The sequence below is a fragment of the Artemia franciscana genome, unplaced genomic scaffold, assembly GCF_032884065.1.
Source record: "Artemia franciscana unplaced genomic scaffold, ASM3288406v1 PGA_scaffold_23, whole genome shotgun sequence".
In the NCBI taxonomy this organism is placed as follows: Eukaryota; Metazoa; Arthropoda; class Branchiopoda; order Anostraca; family Artemiidae; genus Artemia; species Artemia franciscana.
The window spans coordinates 913,508-941,429 of NW_027062649.1; the positions used below are offsets into that span (position 1 = coordinate 913,508).

The window sequence follows — 27,922 nt, forward strand, 5'->3', positions numbered from 1 at the left end:
CATAACAACAGGTTCCCTTTGAACTTTTGAGCAAATAATTTAAAATTCAAAACGCATGTTAGAGGTGGCCTATATTGCCTGTGGCTCAGGAATAACGATATACGCCGATAAGGTAATATTTGTTAAAAACAAAAGGCTACTGTTAGATTCTCAATTATATGCACCTTTTAGGGAAGATATAAATGGTCCAGATAGCCTGGACGCCCATTCTAAAACAGTTGTAAATTAAAATAAAATTTCTGAATAAAGAGTATTCCTAATTCTTAGATCTGCCTTGACAAGGCCTAGAGTCTAGAGGAAGTAGGCCTAGTCTCTAAGCCTAGCTAGTTTCTTTATGTTACGAAAAATAATGTAAAGTACCATATTCCAGTAGGTAAAACTTTGTTTGACATGAAGCAAATATACTTAAGTTTGGCTTGGCTTGTAACCTAAACAAATTTAAAAAGAATATGAAATAATGATTTAACTGGTTACAATTTGGCAATTTAACCTTTAAGTGTTTTTTTTGGTAAAATTCTATTTAATTGACTTCTTGCTATCTCGGAAAGGGTTTGTAGGTTAGGAAAATGAAACTTTAAGGGATGGGTCTACAGGCTAAAGTATGTCCCAGGAAGGTATTTTAAAGTACCCACCTTGGTAAAATTCTAGTTAATTGACTTCTTGATTTCTCAGAAAGGGTTTAGGTTAGGAAAATGAAACTTTCAGGGATGAATCTACAGACTAAAGTATGTCCTAGGGAGGTATTTTGAAGCAACTACCTCTACTCCTTCTCCCTCTAGAGGGCCCTGACCTTTGATGACCTTTAAAAATATGTGTTATAAAAGTGAAACCTTGCAAAAGAGATCTTCTGCTTAATTGAAGTACAACAAAATTGTTTTCAGCTTCATAACTTTGCTCAGTTCCATTTTATAAGGTTTTAAAGATATGCAAATACATTTCCTAAATTTTGAAAAAAAAAAACATTGATATGGCTCAAAATTTTACTCAAGTAACAGGAATTGCATCTTCAGAACTAAAGGCAGGAAAAAGCAACTAGTAACTGAAAATTAAGGTAAAATGTTTTTTTTTGTCAAAATTTTAATAGGTATAGACCTGTCATGTAGGCAAATTTCAGAGCCCTCTAGAGGGAGAAGGAGTGGAGGTGGTTACTTTAAAATACCTTCCCGGGACATACTTTAGCCTGTAGACCCATCCCTGAAAGTTTAATCTTCCTAACCTAAACCCTTTCCGAGATAGAAAGAAGTCAATTAGTTCAAGGTGAAAACATCTGTCTAGAATTGGATATTATAAATTTCAAACCAGTAAGCTTTTTCAGTGAATTTTAATCCCTGCAAACTAGTTAGATTTTGCAATACCTTGCAAAGGATTAAAGTTCGTGACCTTGAGTAATATTATTATGCAGCATTTCAGTAAGCAAGAGATAATCCTGTGGTCATAATTATCAAATCATATACTCATTAATTATTTTTGGAAATTTTTACTTATAAGCAAGCAGAAGAGGGGAGGTTTTCTGTAGCAAGCATCGTTGTACCTGCCAGGAGTGTGTCTCCCTTAAATTAAAGGGAATAGATAGCAGGAGCCTATGCTTCCCTTGCTTATTGGCATTTTGAGCTTCTGAAATTTAGCCAACTACCATTCAGCTTTAGTGTGGTTAAGACATATTTTCCCCATGGTTATGTTTTTGACTTGGAATTGGATTAACAGACTATTTTCATGAAAATGGACTCTGATTCAGATACAGACTGCTTTGTTTATGCCCTGGTTCTGAACTTTCTGTGGTACAATAATGAAAAAGGCGTCAAAGCTACAGTCATCTTAAAATTTGCAGTTGAATTCTTTGAGTCAAGTGATATTGCTCAAAGAAAATCCTGTGGGATTTGCTGCCAAAATTGACCGAGCCCTATCCAAGGCACACGGGTTCAAACGCAGCTTTGAATCATCTGAAAGACATGTTAGAACTTCTTCAAAATCAGAGTACTTCTGAGGACAGCCCTGTCTTTGTTATCCATTCCCCAGCCGAAGTTCCCTGTATTCCAGCAGTTGCTTACTCCAGGATAGCTTCTAAGCTTAATGGAATTCAACAGACTCTTTCGCAAGTTAATGAGAAAATGTCAGCTTATTATCTGAATTTCCCCAGCCTTCCAAGCAGTGCTACTGGTAGTAATATAAGCAAAGCCACTGTTCTTATCACAAATGTACCGCGTGATATCAATAATGCATCTAAGTGGAAGGAAAGAATTGACTGTATTTCTGGTCATGAGTGCATTGATACTGTGCAAGCCTCTGGTGATAAATTGATTGTGAAGATCAATAGCATGGCTGCTGCTGACTTTTGCAAATCTGAGCGCTCGGTTTTTCGTGATTGTGAAGCAAAAATAGTGGAGAAAAAGTTTTTTGGTGTCATGAAAGGCATTGCACAAGATCTTGATCTTGCGCCTCTTAAAGCTTGCAGGGGTGTTCAAGATGCTATGAGGATTGGGAGCTCAAATTGTGTGAAAATTATGTTCGAAGACAAAATTTCTCTTTCCTCAGTCCTTAAGTCTGGACTGAAGATAGGCTATGAACTATTCCGAGTGTGTGAATATTGGCGAATTCCTAGGTGCTGCTGGAAATGTCAATCACCTGATCACCTTGCTGCAAAGTGTCCCGACAAAACTACAAATGTTCATGGTGCTCTGGTCCCCATATGAACTCCAGTGACTCACCTTGCAGTAACACCCCAAAGTGTGCAAACTGTACTGGAGATCATGTTGTTTACAGTTTTCGTTGCTCCAAACTAAAGGCTCTTGCTAATTCCAAAGTTCCACGACCTTCTTGCTTGCAGTCATGAAGGAGTATAAAGTTTCAGTTTGCTCTTTCAACATTGATGGGACAAAGGATAAAGTGTTAAGCCTTGATGAGAAACTAGCTAATCATGATGTTGTTCTCTTACAAGAACACCTGCTCCCAAGTTGCAGTGTAAACTTTCTAAGGCGAAGTTCTCAACATGCTGTTTTCATCAAAAATGCCCGACGTACCAAAGCGTTTCTCATGTTTGCTTGAAAAAAAATTTGCCGTCATGTTTATGTCAGAGACATGTGATTCCAGTTGAAAAGTGGGCTATTATTAAAGGTATTAAGAGTTTAAAATCAAAATCTTTGGATATTGATGGGATTAGTGTTTTGAATCTTGTTCTGAATTCTTTTGAACTGGTAGCTCATCTACAACTGTTTTTTCAAATGTGTTTGAGTAGTTCGTGTGTGCCCGACTCGTTCTTATGCGGTAGTGTTACGTCACTTCTAAAGAAAGGAAAACATCCAGTTTCTTGTAGTTCTTATAGGCCCATAATGGTAGCTTGTACTCTTAGCAGGCTTTTTGAACACCTCCTACTAGCTTATATCACTAAGCTTGCTCTAAATGATGATAATCAATTTGGTTTTAGATCTGGGCTAGGCTGTCAGCATGCTCACCGTGCTTTGACTTCTTTATTAAAAAATGCCCATTGCACTTGTTGCGTACTTCATTTCGCAACCCTAGACTTGTCTAAAGCATTTGTCATACTCTGGCATTATGCCAGAGAGGAGTAAATCCGTCGGTAATTCAAGTGCTTCGTTTTTGGTACTCCCATTCTTACCTTCGCCTTAAGTCATTAGATAATTCTTATTTTGGTCATATCTCTGTTCGTTGTGGTGTAAGACAAGGGGGAGTTCTTTTGCCGTACATTTTTAATGCTTGTATTGAAAATGTATTATCAAAAATATCGACTACGTGCCTACTAGGACCATCTGATATCTAATATCTGGCTTATGTGGATGACCTTCTTCTGATTAGTCAAACTGAGTCAGGTCTTGCCCATTCAGTAAAGTCAGTTACTTCTGCTTTCCGCGATATTGGCCTGTACAAACATTAACAAGTGCGACTTTCTTGTTTTCAACGGTAATAATTGTTCAGAATCACTATACTGCGATGGTTTTATATTCCTCGTGTTGAATCGTTTCGTTGGCTTGGTATAACAGTATGCGATTCTATGAATGGTCTTGTGCTGTCAAAGGTATTAGTGATAAGCTGAGTCTCGGTTACTCTAAGATTGTAGCAAATCGCGGACACTATAGGAGAAGAGCGCTAACTCGGCTTTACTTAAATTTTTGTGATCATTCTGTGCTCTTCTGTTCTGGTATTAGGCCAATTCTGTTGACTGGTGATCTAAAACGTATTTGCATAAATCATTACCAGTACTGCAAATTTCTTTTATATCTACCTCGTTCTTACTGAAATACAAAACTGGTTAAAAAGTATTGTGTGACAGATATTACTGGTGCTTTCAAAAAATTATCTGTGAAGCTAGCTATTGAAGCGCTTTATAGGCTAGGATGTTTTCATCGCCTTATCCGTCTTTTTTCTGTATGTGATTAAATTTGTTCCTTTTGTATTACTTTTGCTGTTTTTCCTTTGTATTTTACTCCACTTAACCTCTGTTTTGTGAAGTGGGTGATAAATAAAATAATATTAATAATAATTTTCCCATATGCAGTTTTCCCCCACCTTCTCCTACCATACCCTGGCATAAACTTTTTCAAAATTTTCAGATAGCAAGCAGAATGATCAATGCGTATTAGCACCATGCAGAGTTTCTAAAACTTCAAATAGTGAGACAAATGCTAATAATATTTTCTGCTCCTTTGTCACCGTTTCCGTCTTGTAACTGTTTTGCAGCCCTTCATGATGAATCATATAGCCTAGTTATTGCTTTAGATGAGCCTGACAGCTACTGCAAATTCCCCATATTGATGATGATGATGAAATGATTTGGATTATGATTTGACCAAAAAAGCTTCCAAGATTTGTAACTGGTATTGTTACTGGAGTGTTTTATTGCTCACCCAGTATGGCATCTTTCCAAAAAAAGATCTTTGCTGAAAAGTTAGATTTGTGTTGATTTTATTACTTCTAAGTAACCAAATGTTGGAGTTTGCATTACTGGTGATAAGAATGATATAAAAATTGAAAGCTTCCTCAGAAGTCAAGGAATACTAAAGGTAATACTAAACTCAATGTAATTTTTACAAATTTGTCAGAATATTATAATGAACCTGAAGACCTACCCCCCCTTGGTGGTAGCTACCATTACATGGTAAAGTGGGCCCCACTACCTTCACATAAAGTAAAATATGTAGTTGAGAAAGTTTCCTACTGACCTCTTTTAGACAGGGGTCTCTTGGAATTTGGAAATTGGATTACATCTGAGTCCTGGGATGAGGTAGCAATTTTAGACTCCTCTGATAAAAAAGCTAAATTTCTGCAAGATAAATTAAGAAACAAATATGAAGAATGCTTGCCTGAGAAAACTTCCAAGTGGTACAACACAGATCATCCTTATATAACCCAAGAAATTAAAGATTTGATTCAGTATAAAATTCAACTAAGAAAAGAAGGGAAAATAGGAAATGCTAATATGCTTTGTAACAAAATATGTAAAATGACAAAAAAAAAACTGCAGCTGAGTATTACCACAAAAAAAATTGATAACCTTTTTGAATCAAAGCCTAGCATGTGGTATAAGGAAATAAAACGAATGTGTGGAAAATCCCCTAGTGGTGTTGATTTTTGTTTAGATTCGAATGATGAAAAAGTTGCTAACCAGTTAAATGGTCATTTGGCCAGAATAATCCAATCTTTGCTGCCTCTTGATGTAAATAAAATGATCCAAGAGTATCAGAAAATACCACATGATGACATATCTTTACCTACTATTTCTGAGGATCAAGTTTTTAGTAAAATAAAGAAATTTAAACAAACTAGTATAACTCCCATTGATATTCCAATTGAACTTACAAAAGCATTTCTGACAAATTGACTAGGCCACTAACACAAATTTTTAATTGCATTTCAACTTCTTCAGTTTACCCACAGATATGGAAAACAGGGTATGTTACTCCAATCCCTAAAAAAGATACTGAACTTAATTTCGATGGCGTGAGACAAATCACTTTGACCCCCTTGTTCAGAAAAATGTACAAAAGCTTTGCAGCAAATTGGCTAAAAGCTGAAGTTGAACCTTTCCTTGCTCCTCATCAGTATGGTAACAGAAAGAATACATCAACATCCCATTATCTAGTCAGTCTTTTAAATTTTATTTTTAAGCATGTTGATGAGCCTGGTAAATGGCTAAACTTAATAACAATTGGTTTTAAAAAGGGTTCTGATCTGATTGATCATAACATTTTAATTTCTAAGCTTTTAATTGATTTTAGAGTGAACCCTGCTCTTGTGAAAATCATTCAGAGTTTTTTAATAAATAGGTTTCAAATTTTTAAATATAAGAAGTCTTTCTCTGAACCTTAGCCAGTTTTTTGTGGTGTACCTCAAGGTACCTGGGTCCTATTCTTTTTCTAGTTATGATTAATAGTATTGGTAATGATTGTGAAGTCTGTTGGAAATATGTTGATGACCTTACCCTTGGAGAAGTTTGTGAAGAAAATGAATGTAGCAAAGCTCAAATTTTAATTGATAATGTGAAGACTAAAGTTTCCGTTTGAGTATCACAGTAAATGACAGTAAATCTTCTATTTTAACTATTTCATTTTTAAATTCTTCCAAACCTAATTTCCTACCAACTATCTCTGATTCTCTTAAAGTCAGTAAGATTAAACTCTTGGGAGTTATTAGAATCAGTGATTTAAAATGGGAAGCAAACACAACTAGTCTAGTAAAAAGGGGTAATGCTGGGCTGCAGATGCTCAAGCTTATGTCGAAACATAGCGCCCCTCCAGATCACCTCCTCCGAATATTTACATCTTTTATTCACCCAATTTTGGAATATGCAGCACCGGTATGGCTTTTTGGACTGACGGCTGAGCAAAGCGCCTGGCTCGAAATAGTGCGGAAAAGAGCTCTAATGATAGTTTCGAAGCAGGCAGAAATTTTTGTATGATAAGATAAGATTTATTTGCAAAAAAGCCTGCAGGCCATAGCAAAACACATACAACTTTAAACAAACACCTAATTACAAGCAAACAAACTTACAAACAACTTAAACAAGCAAACAAACTTGTAAACGCCTTATGGATTCAGAAACACCCGTAAATAAACTCTTACCCAGCTAACTCCTCAAACATGATTCCCTATGCTTAATCCCTAAACGAAGAAACTTACACAACTGTTTAATAGCATATCCATTCCTCTCAGCCATTCGCTCCTTTTATGAAGAGCTGCTGACAAAGTTTAAAATACAAACTCTGGAAAAAAGAAGAGAGAAACTCTGCATGGATTTCGGAAGAAAATCTTTGATCCAACCAATCCACAAAATCCTTTTCACCCCTCAATCCAAATCAACCTAGTTTTGTAAAAATGTATAACAAAAATCAGGAGGATTGATAAGTGTTTGTTTTCTTTGTTTTTTTTTTGTTTTTTTTTTGCCTTGCTTCTTAATGTGACGATACCAAAGAAATTTGGCAGTGTCATGAAAATTTTAGTGAAAATAAAATCTTATCTTTCTATGTATCTACCAACTGGGACTTTTCTTGCTGGGTGTACTGTTGGTATAGTCCAATCTTGAAGGAATATTTCCCAGGTACCTTCCATCTGTCCAATCCCATTGAATTTATCTTGGTATTTGTTTAGTAGCTTTTCAACTGTGTTTTTTTCTATGTTCAGAATAATTTTGATTGGGTTCATTTCTTTCAAAATCCACAACTCTAGAATGGGTACAGAATTATCTTTTATTACACCAAATTTGTGCGTTTTGACTTCAGACTTGTATTTACACAATAGGGAGCAGGTGCCAATGGTTAGAATTCTTGATCCATTGTAACTTGTAAGGTTTTGTGTAGTATTTTTTTTAGTTGATGCCTCTAAACATGGACTAAGGGGAAGAATCTTGTCTGGTGGAAGTATATTTGGGTATGCTTTGAGGTCTCTGAACAAATCAGAACAAAATTATTCACAACTTGTGAAAGAACTGTTCAAAATAGTGTTTGGAGTCAAACATTTTCACCATTACATCTATGGCTAGAGGATAGAAGTCATCACCAATCACCAACCATTTAAAAATATTCTAACTAAGCCCCTCCAAGAATCCAATGCTTGATGATGTACATTCAGCCATATGATTTAAGAATTCATTATAGTCTGTTCAAAGACATTCCCATTGGCAATACCCCATCAAGACTACACCTACCAGATACAAAATAAAAAATACACAAAGATATAGCAGTATATGTACACTTGATTTTACAAACCATCTCAGCAACACTAGAAATACTACAATAAATCAAATATGAAACCTCAATAGATCATACACTCCAACAGCTATAAGCAACCATCTCTGAAGGATGGCCACTGGAAAGGAAGCAATGTCATGCATCGATCTTACCATTTTGAATGTTAGAAGTAAAGTTTTGACCAGTGAAAGACATTTTCAAAGATGAACAAATCATTATCCCTGAAAAACTCAAGACACCCTGGGGTCCCACTTTGGTCTAGATAACACTTAGCAAAGCACAAGAATGATCATTTTTTGGCCTGGAATAAATAAAGACTTAGAAACATTGGTACAAAATCGTAAGGCTGGAATAAAACAATGGATTGCAATCATAAAGAGCCTATGATTTGCTCAGAAATCCCATCACTACCTTGGGAACATGTAACTACTGACTTTTTCAATGGGAGGGTCATGAATTCATTGTGATGGTAGATTACTATAGCAGATGTTTTGAGGTAGATAGATTACATTCTGCAGCCATAATCTATAAGCTCAAGAGACAGTTCACTAGACACAGAATCCCCTCGGTACTAACCACTAACAGTAGTCCTCAATTCAATACCTCCGAATTAAAAAAAATTACAGAGCAGTGGGCAATCAAGCTTAAACCTCTAGCCCATATTATTCCAAGTCCAATGGACTTGTCAAAAATTGTGTACAAACCTGCAAACAGATTATTACAAATCAAAACTTAGGAAAACAAGACCCTTATATTGGAATACAGAAATGCTCCCGTTGTTGGGTTCATTACACCTGCAGAATTATTAATGAGCCAGCAATTACAAGCAATACTCCCTGTAGCCTCAAATCAGTTACAAAAGAAAACCTTCAACCATTCAGATTTTGAACAAAAACAAGCAATTGAGCAAGATGTAAAAATCATATTACAATAGTACAGCAAAACCCCTACCTCAATTAGAAATAGGTGCAGAAGTAAGCATTCATATGATCACCTGGATCATATTTTGCAAAGAATGAAGGTGGTTCAGTTATCTGACATGACAGAATGAATCTCTTGAAATTTGTATTAGTTTCTGTTTGTGTGTGTCTCTTTGTTTCTTGCAATATTTCACAGCTGTTTGTGTCTCACAATATTTCTTCCTTGAGATTTGTCGGGTTGTAACTGATGTAATAATTTAAAAGATGTGAAAGGTGCTCCATTGGGGTTTAAAAAGTACATTTGGCCATATGAATATGGTTCAAAATGACCTCCAAGGGTCTGTGATGGATGTGCTGCTAAATTGAATTTGCGATAAATTTGTTCAGCTATTTTGAAGCTGAAAACAACACGACTTTTTTTGGTTCAATCAATGCTTATGTTGAATTAAACTAAAGCAAAACATGAGTTCCAGTTTCGTATTTGTTTGTGAAACTCTTTAGGGAGTAAGTCATGTCCTATAACTGGCCAAACAAATTCATTTGGAGATTTTTGATGCAGAAATGCAATTTGAGTAAATCATCTTTGTTGGCTACTTTTTCTGGGGATAATGGACGACTCTACAGTGAATACATACAGAGTTGAAGGGTCCCAATAACCTGCAAAAACACTTTTGTAGTTTATTTCATCTATGTAGGTTTTTACTTGGTTTTATGCCGTAACTAGCTGTTGGGGTGGCGCGAAGCGCCACCCCAACACCTAGTTGGTGGGGGCCATATTAGTTACGCGCCATTGTAGTTGTGTCCCTGTGTCCCAACTGTGAATATATATATATATATATATATATATATATATATATATATATATATATATATATATATATATATATATATATATATATATATATGTTTTTAACTACGTAAAACTTGCGAATATACAACATTCTTCGCTGTCCCATTGTCTGTGCATATAAATAGATTGTCAGGTTTACTGACTCTAGAACATGCAACATATAATTGTCCATGGGAAAAACAATCCGTATTCAGATCTTTACTTCATTATTCTAATGATTGCCCTTGAGCTTTGTTGATGGTGATTGCTAATCGAACATTCCCTGTGTCGCCGTCGTCATTGATGTATCCCCCTGTGCCCCCCGGCGTCCCCGTTGTAGTTGTATCCCTGTGTCCCGGCCGTCATTTATATTCCCTGTGTCCCGGTCGTCATTTGTGTCCCGGTGTCCCTGTCTGTAATTTCTCTTTGAGTGTCCTGGTCATCATTTATATTCCCTGTGTCCCGGTCGTCATTTGTGTCCCGGTCTGTATATACATTCGTTTTTGAATTGGTCTTTTTTTTTAGTTTTTAGTTTTTTACCTTTTTTTAGTTTTTTTAGTTATACCTCATGATTCTAATGATTGCCCTTGAGCTTTGTTGATGGTGATTGCTAATCGAACATTCCCTGTGTCCCCGTCGTCATTTATATATCCCCCTGTGCCCCCCGGTGTCCCCGTTGTAGTTGTGTCCCTGTGTCCCGGTCGTCATTTATATTCCCTGTGTTCCGGTCGTCATTTGTGTCCCGGTGTCCCGGTCTGTATATACATTCGTTTTTGAATTGGTATATGATGAAATAAATTTTTGTGTTTTTCCCCTTTTTTTCTTTTTAGTTTCTTTTGTTTTTACCTTTTTTTGTTTTTTTTTAGCTTTTTTCTTTTTTCTTTTTAGTTTTTTTTGTAGTTTTTACCTTTTTAGTTTTTTTTTAATTTTATTTTTTTTAGGTTTGTTTTTCTCCTTTATTTTTCAGTTTTTTCCTTTTTTTATTTTTTCTTTGGCACGCTTTCTTTTCTTACTTTCTCTATCAACCGCAAGTTTTTTTGGCATAGACTCTTTGAGCAGCTTCCTCGGCTGTTGCCATTGTAGGTTCTTCAGTCATTTTACAATTAAACATTTTTCCGTCCACGATCTTCTTACAATTAAAAATTTGTCTTTTGAGCAGCTTCCTCGGCTGTTGCCATTGTAGGTTCTTCAGTCATTTTACAATTAAAAATTTTTCAGTCCACGATCTTCTTACAATTAAAAATTTGTCTTTGAACGATTTTCTTAGACATGACGTCACTCGACACACAGACAACTTATTTTTATATATATAGATTTGTTGGCATTGAAGATTGTGATGGTGCTGTTCTTCTAGCATAATATTTTTTTGGTACTTGTGTACATAATTTACACACCCAAGAAGCGAATATAATGCTTTAGAAACAAATTTGTGCTAAATATTTTCACATTAGGGGGGGGGGGGTAAAGTATTGTGGGTTTGCATGCAAAGTATGTTAGCTAAAAATTTTGTGCATATTATGAATTAAGAATGGTTTTCTAACTTCACACTGTCCAAATACTTTGCCCCCACCCCAGACCCCCTAATATACAAATATATAGCCAAATTGTACAAGTCCAATGTATTCTGTCACTTGTCACTTCTTTTCCACTGAGCATAAGCTAATTGTCTCTTTATACAGACAGATGAAGCTGGTTTGTTATTGAGTGTATACCATTATGTGCACAAGTACCTTTTTTTCTTCTGCACTTTCATTTTTGACTCCTTCTGATTCTTGCTTGCAGTTCTTTGTTGTTCACAAACTTTTTTGACTCTCTTGATATTTGCTTTATCGTGTCTGGTAACCTGTCAATTCTTTAACCTAACAAACAGGATATTGTGCCTTGAATACAAACAATAAATATTACAGCTCTTGCAAATTTCAGTCACCTTTGTAAACTGTTTATTCCATTAATAATTTGATGTATTTAATATGTTCCAGGGCTATTCATATACTTAAAAGTCTTATAAAATAATGAAAGTCCAACTTTCATTTGTTTTTGTTTGTAAACCCTAGGTAACAGATCTCCAAGCTTGTCAGAGGTGTTTTTTTGAATTTTTGTAGGCAAAAGAGGAATAGGGGCTTAAAAAAAGGATATGTACATTCAAAGCATTAAGGATCTATTCATGGGGGTTGTTCTTTGAGCCTGTCTTTCCGGTTTCAGAAGCCTATTTTATCCTTTGATGTCAACTATAAGCGTTTGCATAAATAGTCACTTCTACATTAATTTACATCTATAAATGTAAGTGCAAGGAGAAAGGTACGATCAGAACTTGTAAAAGTGAGAATTTGGCATCCTTTCCTTTCCAGGCACCCAAGCCTGGGGGCATTTAGCGCAGTCAAAGCATTCATTTCGTAAAGATATGGCTCTTTTTGAATAATTTTTTAATGACAACTTTTTGCCCCCTTCCATCGGGCCTTTCACTTGCCATTTTCCCTTGATTTTGGCTGCTTATAAATCCAAAAATGGGAATTAAGTATGAGCAGAAGGCTATGTAAACTTTAATATTTCTTTGATTAATGCTCTAGCTGTAAATAATAAAGAAATCTCACTAACTTTTGTAAGTGACTGCGTGCTTGAGAGTTCTAGCTTTTAATATTGCAAGAAATGCTTCTTGTTCCAACTTCAAAAGGAGTCTGAAGCTCAACCTAATGCTAGAACTCTCCTAAGAAATATGAAGAAAACAGTACAAGTGTTCGTATCTAAACTACTACTACTACTATCAACGGCTTACTGTAGCACTAAGTGCTGGAAGCCAATACTGATTTGGACACCTTTCCTCCACCCCAATCTGTTTGATGCTAAACTCTTTACTACTTCCAGGAAGTCCCTATTTCCTTACACTCTTGCTTATGAACTTTTCCTACCTTTTTTGCAGATGTCTTTTTCATTTGGCCTCAGAAAAAATATGGTTTCGGCAACCTATTTTTCTTCATATGTAGAGTATAACCGAACCATTATTACCTTTATTTCACATAAGCCTTAGAAACCGGAAAAATGATATTTTTTGTAAAGCTTGTGATGTACAGTCATTCAAACAAGTACTTAAACTGTTAATAGATAACTCCTCTAGAAAATTTATATTCTAATCCTTCTCAACCTTTTGAATCACCCCCATTTCATAGTAATAGTCTACTCAGAGCCTTACTATGATTTCCGTTACCCACACTTGAGTTTGGACACATATCATCCTTTTCTTCCCAGCTTTTTTCAAGCGAGGAAAAACATCTTGCACCTTGGCTATTCTGGTTTTACATTTAAGTTGTGGCCGCCATCAATAACTCCATTTCCAACTTGCCAAAAATTTTCTAGTTGTTTTCTGTACTATTTCCCAGACCCTATCACGGTTTGACATATTCTTTTCGCCTCTCCTCAACACTTTCTTTGTTCTACTTAAGGCTCTATTACTATCTTTACTTAAGACTTATTCAAACTGACCACTTCCAATCAATTTTTTAACTTGACAATATAATATCTTAATGCCATGCCGTCTAGCTGTATCTTCCAAATCCTCAGCAATTATATCCATAGTTTCTATTTTGCACAGTGGTCTAATATCATCAAAATCCTTTGACTTAAAATCAAGTTGGTTGGGTTCACCACCCTAAGGCAGAATTAAGGTAGATAGTCATGGAAAAAGGATAATTCAAATAGTCTATTAGTTTCTCTATGGGCCATTTGAAGGCAATTGGAGACCCCAAATAAATGGTTTTCAAAGATTTGTGACTGACCATTCCACAGGACTCTGAAGGTAAATGGGCAACTAAGATTGTTCTCATTATATGAGCTTTGCCTATTTGGAAAGTTGGAACCAGTTTTCCCAAATCAAGTGAAACTGAAAAACTCGTCATATAGTATTATAAAGGCAAAGATATAATAAAGTAAACTGACCCGTTTTGTGGATGCTTGTTTTATGCAGGCTTATCTTAGTTTCGACAAGATCTTTGAAGAAACTAGATTTCAGCTGCAAGAATGGACAAACTCGGGTCGGGGGTAATTAGCCCCCCCGCTCACCTTCCCTACAGCAAATTACCTCATGATTTTGTATCTTCTTAATTCTCACTATTGCCTTCTCTATTTCAGGCTTATTTATTAGGATTTATTTATTTATAGGGGTAAATTTTGCATAATATTAAAGTATAATCTAGTCAAAATTATGAATGAATTATTTAAAACCGCACAAAACCTGGACTTGTAGGTCCAATTTTTTCTTGAGAAGAGTTTCTTCATATTGAGAAAGTGATATCTCTATTTGCCCTCGGGCAGACATAATAGCATATTTCATGCCCTCAGTCAGGAGGAACAGTGTAGATATCACTAGAGATTTCCTAGAAAAAATAGGTTTAACATCTTTACCCCCCCCCCCAAAAAAAAGGAACTAATTTGATGCACAGGTCTAAATAGGCACTTTTTATTGTTCAGACCCCTCCCCTCCCTAAAAAGACTTTTGGTCGTGTACAGCTGTAATTTATATTACAATGAACACATATTTCTAGGAACAAGGACCATTTATGGAATTAGACAAGGAAATCGACGCAATACAGGCTATTGTTAATGATCTTGAGAAGCTTGGATTTGAAAATATACAAAGCCTTACTGATTTCTCATTTGTTGTACTAAAGACTATTGATGACTGGGAAAGAATAGTTACAATAAATGTAACTTTAGACTCTGAATATGGATCAAAACCTTTAAAATTTATTTCTGATGTACCAAATTTTGCTGTAGATGCAACAGTAGCAAGCCTACCTGTGCTTTATGATGAGTTCTGTGAAGCAGTACCTTTATATTCCCAGTTTTGGAGTGTTTGTGAAGCAATTGATGACAAGTGCTGGGTTTTAGAACCAGTTCCAGCGAAAATGACGGATACCGAAAGAAGAGTTGTTGTTGATACATGCACAACGTTAAAGATATCCATTGATCCAGAAACCCCAAAATCATTTCCGAAAATAGAGATTTTAGGACCTGAAGAATCCAAGGAGAAAATATTCAAATCTGTTAATGAGAGAGTTGATTCTTGGGATGAATGGGATGATTTCGTCTCTAATTTAGAATATGTCCTTGGTGTGAAATTTCCCGAATCACCCAGTGACGCTATGGAATCATCCTCAAATGACCCATGCTGTAGTATATGTCTTGTAAGTGAGTTGGAAGGAACATATCCTGAAATTGTTTGTGATGCAGAGAATTGTAATCAGATATATCATAAAATGTGCTTTATCGAATATATTGAGGCACTACCTAATGCTTTGAGAACTAGATATGTGATAAGTGGTGAATGTCCTAACTGTTGCCATAATATTACATTTAGACGAGAATGAACTGCTTTTCTTGCTTAGAATAATCTAGATAAAAACAATAGAGTTATCTGTAAGGTTGGGTCTTCAACTGGACCGGGCCTTCAGTTGAAGACTGGATCGTGTGTTCAGCTGCTGAAACTGGACAAAATATTACATATAGACACGAATGAACTGCTTCATCTAATTTCCAAGCATTTTTTATAGAGCTTAAGCACAATAGAGAGGCCCTTTTTGTTCTAGCTGAACTGTGTCATCAGATGTGGCTTAGATTATCCACTCAAGTAAAAAGAAAGATTAATAGTTATTTTTTTATTTATGTGAAATAAATTTTAGATCTGTTTATGCACATTAATGGAAAATGTAGTAAAAAGAAATGTTTTGCATACCCTAGGATTGCACAGCTACTTAATTTTTAGTAATTTTTTCACAGTCCTTTAGGGTCCACTTACAAGGTCTTTCATTCTAATGATTTTCCCTAAAGGTCTCTGTTGGAATACCTTTTGTTTTTTATTTATATTGATGACTGTCCAAGTTAAATCAAATAGTTAGAATGTTTAGCTTTTTTTGAGTGCCTTCTATAATATAATGATAATATTTATTTATAACCCACTTACATCACAAGATAAATAAAAAAAAAATGTGATTCAAAAATTAAAATCAACAATAACATTACATAAAAAAAACAATAAATCACCAATAACAATTTAACAACAATAACATTAAATAAATAAAACTAATAAAACAAACGAATCAAACCATGGTGAGGCGACAAACGCAAATACGCTGTTTCTGAAAGCTTTTTTTTGTGAACCAGTCAGCTTCTCAGTAATATTCGGAAGGTAAATTGTTTATTATTTTTCGATTCTATACCAAAGAGGAAGATAGAGAAGATAGAGAAGATATTTACAAAAACATAGGCCACTCAAGTATCACTAAAATCCTGATTCTTAAAAATAATATAAAGCCCAGAAAGGTAAAGAACAGAATGATCTGAAAAAGTAAAATAAAGCTTTCCAAGGGCAATACTGTTATATTTGCCTCGATTGGCCACAATTTTAGAGTAACCAATTTGGATCTTTTTTCTAGCATCCCGGACGGCACACTCGCGAAAATTTTTGGTAAGTGTAATACTCAATCACTGCATCGAATTTATATGAGGGATGGAAAAATTTTAGAGCTTAGAGGCTTAGAAGGGGATAGAAAATTGAAAGAAAGATGCTCACATTTACCAACTTTAAGCAAAAGACAGATTTTAGTAAAAGAATAAGAAACTTTATGAACCATATGCGATAGTCTGAGTTTAGACCGGCTAATTAGAAGAATATCATCAGCATAATTAAAGTATGAAATATTAGTTAACCCAACAAAACACATAGAAGAAATATTCTCAAGAATACTAGAAATACAAAATTTATAAATACTTGGAGATCCCATGGGCCAAACTGCATATTTTTTTTCTCCTGATAGTACTGTCAGAGTAGACCTAATTACTGACCATTGTATAATTTTGGATAAGAAAAAGTCAAACAAAACATAAAAACATTTCACTGAATATTTTTTTCTAATTTCAATAACAGCTTGTTGATATTGATTGGAGTCATGCAATAAACGACAAGGAATCGAAGCAATCATTTTATGAATATTTATAACTTAAAGACTAAAAGATTTATTTATTTATCCCATCTGTCCCAATATTACTGAGAAAGAATGTTGTTCCAACCTCCAATGTATAACTGAAAACTTTTGACAGCTATTAATTAGAAAAATAGCTCATATAAAATTAGAGTAGTGACAAGTTTTAAAAACTTTGAGAATTTCGTGGTAAGGCTCTTCAGAATGAGCATGAGGAACTATTGTAAAAACTGCTTCAAAATTCAGGCTCCCTTAGAAGAACTTGGAGTTTGCTGAAAGATAAAAGTGGACAAAACAAAAAGAATGATAAATAATTTTATAGACAACATTGCTTCCATTTACAAATAAAACGAAAATATTTCAAATGTACGTGCATTTGGATAAAACTTTACTCATTTTAATTCCTGAATATACCAAAGCATCAGACGACATTGCCAGTCTTTCTCTTTCTCATTTTTCGTTACTCAATGTTATTCTATTTATAACTTTGGCTTTGGAAGGAAAGTAGTTTTCCGGACTAGATTTGTTTTTTAATTTTTTCCTCATCTTTCTTTGTTAGTACGGTTTTTTAATTTTAGGGCATTTTATTGTACATTTTAGTTGCTTCACTAAATCTTTTCTTCAATAAAGCCTTTTGGACGTGAACCCAAAATGATCGGGTATTTTTTTGATTATTTTTTCACTATCTTGATTGAAAATCTTACCTGTCACTTATATATTTAAATTTCTTTTACATTCATATTTTAAAGAAACCAAAAATCATTTGTTGCTTCAGCAGAAGTTGAACCGTCTTTCCCTAGCATAAGCAGCATCTACCATCCTCTGAAGATGATATTTTTGGCACTGTTTACTTTGCAGAGTTTAAAAATGTTATTAATGTTATAAACATGGTAGGGTAATTTTTCGCTCTGTGAAGAGCTTTCTACTAATCTCATTTGATAATATTGCAGACGTGATTTTTGAACCACTCCTTCATGTATTTCATCAAATATATTGTCGCTCACCTGCCACCTCAGCTCTCTACCGTCTATACCCACGGAGTCAATTGCATGCAGACAGGAAATAATCCCTCCCAGTGAAGCTGCTTTTGTGTATTATATTCAAATCTATTAGTGTTAAAAAGAACGACATCTTTTTTGAAATATGTGAAAGCTAAAAGGAACTTGTTAGCGGCAGAAGAAGAGTCAATAAACTTAACAACAGTTACTATGGGAAACCCCTTTTTCTTTTTTTATTTCTGTTTGCCTCTTACGCTAAGCTTTAGACAAATATCAGTGATTCTGAGATTATTTTATCTTTCTGGTTGGGCCCGAATTATAATTTCTGTTTCTACGAAACTAATTTCCGGAATTAACGTAAATATAATTCCGTTTCCTAAGATTCAAAATCTGTTTATAGGCAGGATAAGGTTTACCTCTTTCGCTTTTGACCAAATTTCCTCAGTTGGCCTCAAATCTTTCGAAATCTTGACATCTTTTTATTTCGAACACACTTATATACTACCTTATTGTAACACACTGAAAATACTAAATTTTTAAAAAGAAAATGGAGGTGGTGAACTTTCTAAAAATTGGTGAACTTTCATTGCAAATGTAAAAAATTATAGAACAAATCGTAAAAGTCTTGATATATGAAAGGGAGGGGAGGAGGAGCAAAAGTATGAAACTTTGTTCCTTGGTACGTGTCAGATGGAAAGTGAACAGGCATGTTTATCTCTTTACAAAAAAAAAATTCTATTGCTGTACAGTGGTTTGGTTTTCAACACATTTGTCAGCTTGCTCATTAAGATGACCGTATTCATAGAATAATTAAATAAGTTTTGAAACGCTTCGAGATCATCTACTACTGCTAATACTATTAACAACTCACCACAGCACCAAACCGCTACGTCCAACACAGCTACGCATACTCCTCCATTCCAATCTATTCAAAGCCTCCATCTTTACGCCCAAGCGGGAAGTTTTCATTTCCGTTAAATCTGTCCTGACGACATACTTCCATACCCAACCGAGGTCGACTTGCTTTCCGTTGAGACCTCGGCGGTTGGCCAAAAAGGACAATATGTCATCCTTCGTTCCCTGATTGTACCATAGCCATCTCAAACTTTCTCTCATTATAGCCCTAGAAAAGATCAATTTAGTCAACCTAATCATGATCTGCAAGGCAAGTATCATGTTGTTATTTTATACGTCATTCACGATGCTATCGTTTCTATGCTGAATTGTTCACTTTGGCCAAAATTATTCAGAAAACCAACCATTCAAATGACCTGTTTATCGATACTTGCCTCATACGCTGGCACATGGAACTTTCATGGTTGCAGTGATAGCTACAAGTGCTACAATCAAGTAAAAAGCGAATCATTGCCCCTACTAACCAAATTTAAAAAAAAACACGTAGGCCTTTTGAAGAAAACTGTAAGGTGAAAAAAAATTGTCATTTAATGCTGATTTAGGAATGATAACTATTATTTTCGATTAGTCCTTCTAATAAAAGCTAATTGAAAAATCAAATTTGTAAGAATTTTAAAAAAGAGCCTGAAATTCTTTCAGGCTTTTCATTTCAGATCGAAATGAAAAGCTGATTGGTGGAATCAGATTGGTTTGAAACCCTGGACAGGAGAATTGCAAACCTCATCTTAAGAGATAAAGGAATTTCTCCAGTTGAAGCAGTGATGTGTCTCCTTTTTATGGCACTTGGTATTAACCAAGGTTGGTTAACTGGTATTAACCGGTTAATTCGGAAAAAATAGAAAAAATGAAGTATTTTTAACTTACGAACGGGTGATGGGATCTGGGATCTTGATGAAAGTTGATGCTTCGAAGGATATCGTGTCTCAGAGCTCTTATTTTAAATCCCGACCAGATCCGGTCACATTGAGGGGAGTTGGAGGGGGGAACCTGAAATCTTGGAAAACGCTTAGAGTGGAGGGATCGGGATGAAACTTGGTGGGAAAAATAAGCAGAAGTCCAAGATTCGTGATTGACATAACTGGAACGGATCTGCTCTGTTTGGGGGTGTTTGGGGTGGGAGGGTTAATTCAGAAAAATTAGAAAAATGAAATATTTTTAACTTACGAAGGAGTGATCGGATCTTAATGAAATTTCATATTTGGTAGGATCTCATAACTCAGATCTCTTACTTTAAATCCCGACCAGATCCAGAGTCATTAAAAGGGGGGGGGACCGGAAAACTTGTTGGGAACAAGTCCAAGATACGTGACTGACATAACCGGAACGGATTCGCTCTGGACCCGGTGACATATGGGGGAGTTGGGGGGGGCCTAAAGTCTTGGAAAACGCTTAGAGTGGAGGGATCGGGATGAAATCTGGTGGGAAAATTAAGCATAAGTCCTGGATACTTCGTTGACATAACCAGAACGGATCTACTCTATTTGGGCGAGTTGGGGGGGGGGGTAACTGAAAAATTTGAAAAACTAGATATTTTTAACTTACGAAGGAGTGATCGTATCTTAATGAAAATTTATATTTAGACGGACCTAGTAACTCAGATCTCTCGTTTTAAATCCCAACCGGATCGAGCGTCATTGGGGGGGGGGAATCCTGGAAAACACTTAAAGATGAGAGATTAGGATGAAACTTGGTGGGAGGAATAGAAGCATGTCCAAAATACGTGACTGACATAAACGGACTGGACACGCCCTCTTTGATGGAGTTTAGGGGGGAGGGAGTAATTTGGAAAAATTTGAAAAAAATGAGGTATTTGTAACTTACGAACGGATGATCAAATCTTACTGAAATTTGATATTTAGAAGGATCTTGTGCTTTAGAGGTCTCATTTTAAATCCCGACCAGATCCGGTGACATTGGGGGAGTTGGACGGGGAAACCGGAATTCTTGGAAAACATGAAACTTGAGGCATCTTTATCTCACGAATTGGTGATCGGATCTTAATCAAACTTGATACCTGGAGGGATCTTATGTCTCAGATGCTCCATTTTCAATTCGAATTGGATCTGGGGACATGGGGGTTGGAGAGGGGGAAACAGAAATGTTGGAAAACGCTTAGAGCGGAGAGATCGGGATGAAACTTGATGGGAAGAATAAGAAAAAGTTATAGATACTTGGTTGATATAATTGGAACGAATCTGTCCACTTTGGACGAGCTGGGGGTGTTGATTTGGAAAAATAAAAAAAAATTAGGAATTTTTAACTTAAGAACGGGTGACCGGATCTTAATGAGATTTAATATTTAAAAGGAACTCATGTCTCAGAGCTCTTATATCAAATGCCGACCAGACCTGCTGACGTTGGAGGGGGATACCAAAAATCTTGGGAAACGCTTAGAGTAGAGAAATAGGGATGAAACTTTGTAGGTAGAATAAGTAAATTGTCGTAGATACGTAATTGACGTAACCTTACTGTATCCACTCTCTTTGGGGGAATTGGGGGGGGGGGGCTCAGTGCTTTGGCGAGTTTGGTGCTTCTGGGCGTGCTAGGACGATGGAAAAAATGAGGTATTTATAAATTACGAGTGGGTGATCGGATTTTAATGAATTTAATATTTAAAAGGACCTCGTGACTCAGAGCCCTTATTTTAAATCCCGACCGGCATTAAGCCTCCGATTTTCCTTTTAAATCAATCTATTGATTCTTAGAATTTTGCTAGAACTCATACCACATGAGCTCTTGGCTCGTCCGGCCTCGTCACAAGTGCCATATGAGCTTTTAGCTCTTTTTTTTCCATGGGTGATTGTGTCGAGCCAGTGTTCTTAGAATGTAAGAGAGGGCTCATTCGAAATTAAATTGCCATTTGTAGTGCACTTTTTAAATTACATGAGAGATCGTGTTACATCAAGGTGGCATTTACTACCATTTTTGTCACCTAACATCAATTTTCGCCCGAAGAGGGTGTAAACAGTAGAGAAAGGAAAATCTAAGAGAGCCAATTGGTTTTTCATTCTCTGAAACCTTGTATAGAATGTTTTGAGCCCCCTCTCTTATCTTGAAACAACAAGAAACTGTTTTACTGTAAACTGTTATCATCAATTTGAAACAAACCCCTCTCCCCCTGAAGGTTGAAAGCCTTGATCAGGGCTAAGTAAAATTTGAAAAAAGATATGTCTATGGATGTTTTGCTAGATGTAGATGAGGAAGGCTATCAAACCGGCTGGCAAGCAGATTGTGGTAATTAACCAAAACTAAAATTTTATATTTGACTTTAATTGTTATCAATATGCAAATTGTTAGGTTTGATTTTTTCCCCAGTGGTGTTAGCAGGTTGCCGGACAATGGCAGGGAAAAGTTCAAGCTTCAATTGATTCGTGTTTATAACTCTTTCGTAAATTGATATAGTGCTTTATGGCACTTTAGGGTGCCATCTTTCGAGTGAAAAGGCTGGGAGGCATAACCATGGTACTATTGTAATCTCCATGGTCAGATATTGCTCATTGAAGGCTTATAAATCCTCCCTTTTACACACTTGTTTCCCTCCCCCCCCCCGCTTAGTAAGTGAAAACTGCGAAAAAATGTAATAGATAAAATATATGTGCAGGTTTTTGAAGGTAGCAATAATTACATACTACATATATTCTTTGGTGCTTGTCTGTTAAACGGAACAAACTTAAGAATTACGCTGTTTAAGATCTGACAAAAACCTGTTTGCCTCTCTGGAATCGGTTATACTATGCTTATTAATGAGAAAACTACGATATAGGTATGTTTCAATTAAATATTTAATATTTAGAGGTGAAAATGGGGTTAGGTTAAGTTAGGCTAAGTATTTAATATAATTCGTTCTGTTTGGCATGCTTTCCATAATTCTTTGTCCCAGTTTCCATAATTTTGTTTCTAAAGTAGCCTATTATATTATCATCATGTTTTTGTATATTTCATTAGTATTTACTTAACTTCACTTCTTGGGTGTGTCCCGTTTAGCAGACAAGTGTCCGTATGTGACAAAAGTTGCTTATTTCTTGTACGAAAATTAAAGGGATGAACGAAGCAAAACCCATATTTAATTCACTAGAAAAAAAATATGCTGACTTCTTTAGTCTCATCGTCGAAGTTATTTTTGTAAAGCTCATTAAGTATGTTTAAAATAATGAAAAAAAATTCATTTGAAAGGCAAAGTTTAAAAAAAGAAGTTCAAGTTGAAATGAACAATTGTTATTGCTTTACCGATTGCGCAAGATATTATCTATAAAAGTAGCTAAAAAAAAACTGACTTGTGATTTCTTCCAGTATCTGTAGAACTCTAAAAACTAGTGTTTTATAGAAAACTGAGCTTGCTTGAGATCTTTTTTGACAATTACAAAAGACAAGTAAGCTTGTAAACTAAAGTTATCGGTATCGTTGTCGCTGAAAGACTATTGAAAGACTGGTAGATCAGTATTTCTTTTGTGGAGGTTAGTTATCGAATTATCCGCTTCTTAGGGAACATCGTTTTTTTAAGGGTTCAATATATATCAAATATTCAGCTTGATTTTATTATTTCTTGCTGAGACTGTTCAAGACTAATATAGCTTCACTAGAAACATGACTTATTATTTTTTTTTTCTTGGTTTAGACCAGGGCACGTCGCATCGAATGACTTGTCTTAAAAACTTCGAAAAGGGCTCATTCGATTGAAAATTAAAACTACCAGTGCCCTTTTTGATAGTCGAAAGTAGTGGGAAGGGGCTCGGTTTTGTATTTTGAGTAAAGTGCTAGTTTTTAGAATTCTACTGATATTGGATAATACCGCGAGTTTATTTGGGCTAGTTTTGTGGATATAGCTTGTGTAATCGGTGAAGCAATAGTTATTGTTCGTTTTGAGTTTTTAAGTTCGCTCTTCACTTCTATAAGAAAGTTTTTTTTTTTTCATTTGCGGTAAATACTCATCCCAAAGACAATCTGGTCTTTAAACCTCTACCACCCACCTCCCGGTCACGAAGACTTAGCTAGCTAAGCTAGTAGAACAAACAACAAAGAGAGATAAAGCTCCACAAAAAACCTGAAACGAGACTGCGGCCAGTAGAGAGAAAAAGACGAAAGACTAAAATGACGCGGATATTACTAAAAACAAATAAAACCACCACCAGTAATAATAATACAACTGTCGGGGTAATAATACCCCGCCGTTCGTGAGAAAAAACTTCTCTTCCATCAATCCCTATTTAGGCTGTATCATGATACTTCAGAACTAGAATAGAATCACGTTTGTTTTCCTTTTATATTGGAAAGAAACAATAGGCAGAAGGTTGAATTCTAGATATCTACTAGTAAATTTCCCAAAACAAAGAGAGGTCTAAAATACACCACTAAAATTTTTACTATTTGTCGGTGTTGGATATCGAGAGCCTGACAGACGTAGATTTTTTCGTGAACCGATTTCAGCAGCTTAGCGGGCAAACGAAAGCGGTGCAGAAAACGCCTCTTTCGCGAGATGTTCAAAACTAAACATCATGGACCCTAATATTTTAAAGAACAGACCAATTAATTAATGATTATTAATTCACTATGAAGTCATTAAAAAAGGATGTTCTTCATCATTTGTCTTGGAGAGTGGAGAAGAGAGCGGGAGTGAGTGGGAAGAACTGTATTGGTAGTGACCGGCCTATAGGTCTTAAACTGCTGGGGATACGCAACTCAAGTATCCGCACTTCCCGCAACCCATCAATAGAATATGGAACTTTAATTGGGATCATTGGCTTTTAACTGATAAGAAGATTTGGTTACAGAGGAGGTCGATGGATTTCTAAATATCCGATGATATTTTTGGAATGTCAAAGGGGTGGAAGGACTAATTGATTGTTCATATACCCTGTATAACAATTTTCGGAACTGGAACTGGATTGGTCAACTGCAGATTATCAACATTGTATGATTGATCTCAACTTATTTTTAGTTCTTCTATTATTATTATTATTATTATTATTATTGTAAAGTTATTGTATTATTATAAATTTTATTCATTTACTTTTATTTTATTGAGAAAACTTTAATTAAATTTGCCGAAGAGAAAAAACCGATTGAGGATTTCTTTTCTTGTGATCACGATGAAATTCAGCGCCGTTTTTATGATTTGGTACCGAAAACTAAAAAAAATTGTCATGCTCAAATCGGCATTGTTTTCTTTGAAAATCAGTGCCTAAAAAGTTACTTGTGTTTTTGGCCCTGCTCGAGGAAACGTTCGAGAATGACGTGACGTCACAATGTGGGTTTTTGTAGCCTTTGTTGGTTATTGCTGCGGTATTGTCACAGAGCTTATTGGCTTGAAATTTTACACCAGAAAACCACTCAGGTGGAATTTAAACTTTTCCTTCTTTTTTTCTGGCTGAAAACCAGAACGAGAAAACTTAAGGAATAATGGAATAATTTGTTTGGTTTACAAAAATACATTACGGGCATAAATTAATTACTTAATAGTAATTTGTCACCAGGAGCTAAACCCTAAATTTGAAATTACACAGGTTCAACTAATTAAGGACATTTTGAAGCTTTGGATGATGAGAAAAATAAATAACTCAGGCATAAATTTATATAATACAACTAGGGAAGAATATATTTAAGGAGGGGATTTAAATAAAACCACAATATCGATTACTATATGAAAAACGGAGAAAATTAAGGATATAATTGTAGAAAATATGATTGAGGGGGGGGGGTTGCAAAAATTTCCTTACATACATGCTGGGATGATGTTATTGCTTTTGTGTAATACTAATTTAAAAGAAAACATTCTAGACCATGGCCATATTTTGACATGGATTGAAATCGCCCGTTCTTTTACTACTATTGTTTTCAAACTCGTTATCTTTCTGAGCCAGTAGAAGCTAACACCTGAAATAAAGAAATAAAACACAGCCATTTGTGACCGAACATTTGTAATTCTTTATTTTTCTTCAGTGGTGTCAATTCATATAATTTTCAAAAATGTTTTTTTTGGAAATCTAGTGAGATTGGGGGATTTTGATCTCATAATTTTTATCAGTGAAACTGCCGAAAAAGGGCATTTTTCAATGGACATGCACAAACAAACAGATTTTACGAAGAAATGTAGGAGAAAGAAATTTCCCCCTTTCCCCTGTTGGCACCACTGCAAGGAATCAGTGTATCTTTTGCCAATAAAGCACTTGCTGTGGCTTAGCTAAAGGGGACATGGAGTACGCTTGTTCTGGGTGCAGCACCTGCTGGGGCTCCAGCCGAATAATATATAAACAGTATATTTAATGAAAAACTTACTTCAATAGAGGGAGGGGGGGGCAAAAACTGACATTGTCAGGACGTTGAATAACCTACCTACGCCTCTGCATATCCAGCCTATTGGTAAATTTGACCCTGATTACGGACAAAATCGAAAATTTATTTATTTTTATGTTAAAATGTTGAAAGACGCAATTAGTGATGGTGAAAACTCTAAAATATCACTAACGAATGACCTGCCATGTTGGGGTGGCGTCATTGGACACCTTTTAGGGGATGGTCATTGGATTAATGTCTTGCTAAACACTAAAAACACGGAAAAAAAATGTCCCAATAGACATATTTTTTTTTAAAGCGGTTGTAAAATTGTGTTATTTTGATCGACATTATCTCTAAAAAGTCATCAGGCCCTATTACTCCCTCCTTCTCAAAGTTCAGGTGAATTGGCGTCTATCCAAATCGTGCCTCTGTTCCATAATAGCTAAATGATCTCATGTCTTCTGAACATGTAAGTTCTAAGCTAATGAGATTTAGGTGTGATTTGTTTTTCTAGTTAGAAATTGTCTGATTGCCAGTTGTTCCATTTTGAAGATTCCAAATAAACGTGACGTAATGACTTTTCCAGGCTCATAGACTGGAGGATTCCGGTCTACGTGATATTCGTTGGCCTTAGCTAAAGCAATCTTGTGACGTGTCTGAGTCTTAGACAATAATTTGAGGATAACGGTTTCAAAAGAGATACAAAAATACTAGTCGGGTACCAAGTTAACTACGGCAGTTTCGGTTCTTAATTCGGTGACTGAAGTCTCAGCTATTCGAAGGATTTACTTATTTGTTGTTCCTGTTTTTTTTGTTTTTTTTTAGTTTTCCAACTGAGTGTGTATTGCATGGTTTCATAAAATGACGGCGTTTAAGACGATAGTGTCATTGGTTTTTGTGATTGCTGGATTTGTGCTGGCGGATGAAAGTGAGACTGGTGGGAAGCCGGATAATTTAGGTTTGTATAGCTAGGCCTACGTTTATTTCGGTATTACTTTGTTTTCCATAAAAAATATATACCATTCGATTTTCCATTCACAGCTTTTCCCACGTAATTACTGCTACCTTCGAAATTGTATCCCCGGAAGGGCGTATCCAAGACTTAGTTCGGGGCGGGTTATTGTTTTTGGTAGAGCTTTTACAAAAGAAACTTTCAAAAATGCACATTTTTTTATGTATTTATGTTACGGTTGTGTTAAGATGTTACGTGTTACGATGGCGTATTCAAGATTTTGTTTGGGGCGGGTTATTTGCCTTTTGGCAGAGACTTTACAAAAAGACTTTCAAAAATGCACAATTTGTTTATTATGTATTTATGTTACGATTCATGAGTCGGACAAAAATGGGGGTACTCCCTCGATACGGCATTATATCCCCGTCCTTTACCCTCTAATGTCTGAATATAGCTTTTCATTCTTGCTTTTTGGCCATCATTACTTTTCGATGGCTTTTCATCAACATTTGGTTCATAATGCCAATAAAAAAAAAAGAAAAGAAAAAAAAATCAAAAAAAAAAATCAGCAGACTTATCTATGCAGCCCAGCAGTACGAACTGGGGGCAGTTGTAACCCCTACATTTTGAAAAATACACAAGACCACACATGCAAGACCACATCTACACTAAACATGTAACAAAACGAAAGTAGTACCATTAGATTCTTACTTCATTTTCTTCCCAAATATCTTATTTGATTTTCTGACAATGCTCCCTACCCTCTGATGATCCCAGATAGGTGTATAGCTCTAAACATATTTGTTCTAAGTTAATAAATATTTTTCGTTGTTTTCTTCTCGTGATACGTCGTAAGTCCTCCTTGTT

The 27,922-nt window shown here is 35.5% G+C and overlaps 2 protein-coding genes across 4 annotated transcripts in view; both read left to right on the top strand.

Annotated features, from left to right (window-relative positions):
• Positions 1–3: 3 nt before the first annotated feature.
• LOC136041505 (E3 ubiquitin-protein ligase FANCL-like) lies at positions 4–27,066 on the top strand. 3 transcript variants are annotated; one of them, XM_065726211.1, is made up of 4 exons: positions 30–112; positions 4,566–4,829; positions 14,483–15,567; positions 26,929–27,066. In XM_065726211.1, the coding sequence occupies exon 3, from the start codon at positions 14,498–14,500 to the stop codon at positions 15,305–15,307; it is 810 nt and encodes a 269-aa protein (XP_065582283.1). In that variant the 5' UTR covers positions 30–112; positions 4,566–4,829; positions 14,483–14,497; the 3' UTR covers positions 15,308–15,567; positions 26,929–27,066. The 3 variants fall into 3 exon arrangements, with proteins under 3 accessions (XP_065582282.1, XP_065582283.1, XP_065582285.1); XM_065726210.1 differs by lacking the exon at positions 4,566–4,829 and having other exon boundaries at positions 4–112; XM_065726213.1 differs by lacking the exons at positions 30–112; positions 4,566–4,829 and adding an exon at positions 4,866–5,015.
• The window catches only part of LOC136041502 (procollagen-lysine,2-oxoglutarate 5-dioxygenase 2-like), a 48,312-nt gene continuing 47,318 nt past the window's right edge, over positions 26,929–27,922 (top strand). The window contains exon 1 of the mRNA XM_065726206.1: positions 26,929–27,061. Coding sequence (XP_065582278.1) covers positions 26,965–27,061 — 97 coding nt within the window. The 5' untranslated portion in view covers positions 26,929–26,964. The remainder of the gene's footprint in view (positions 27,062–27,922) is intronic.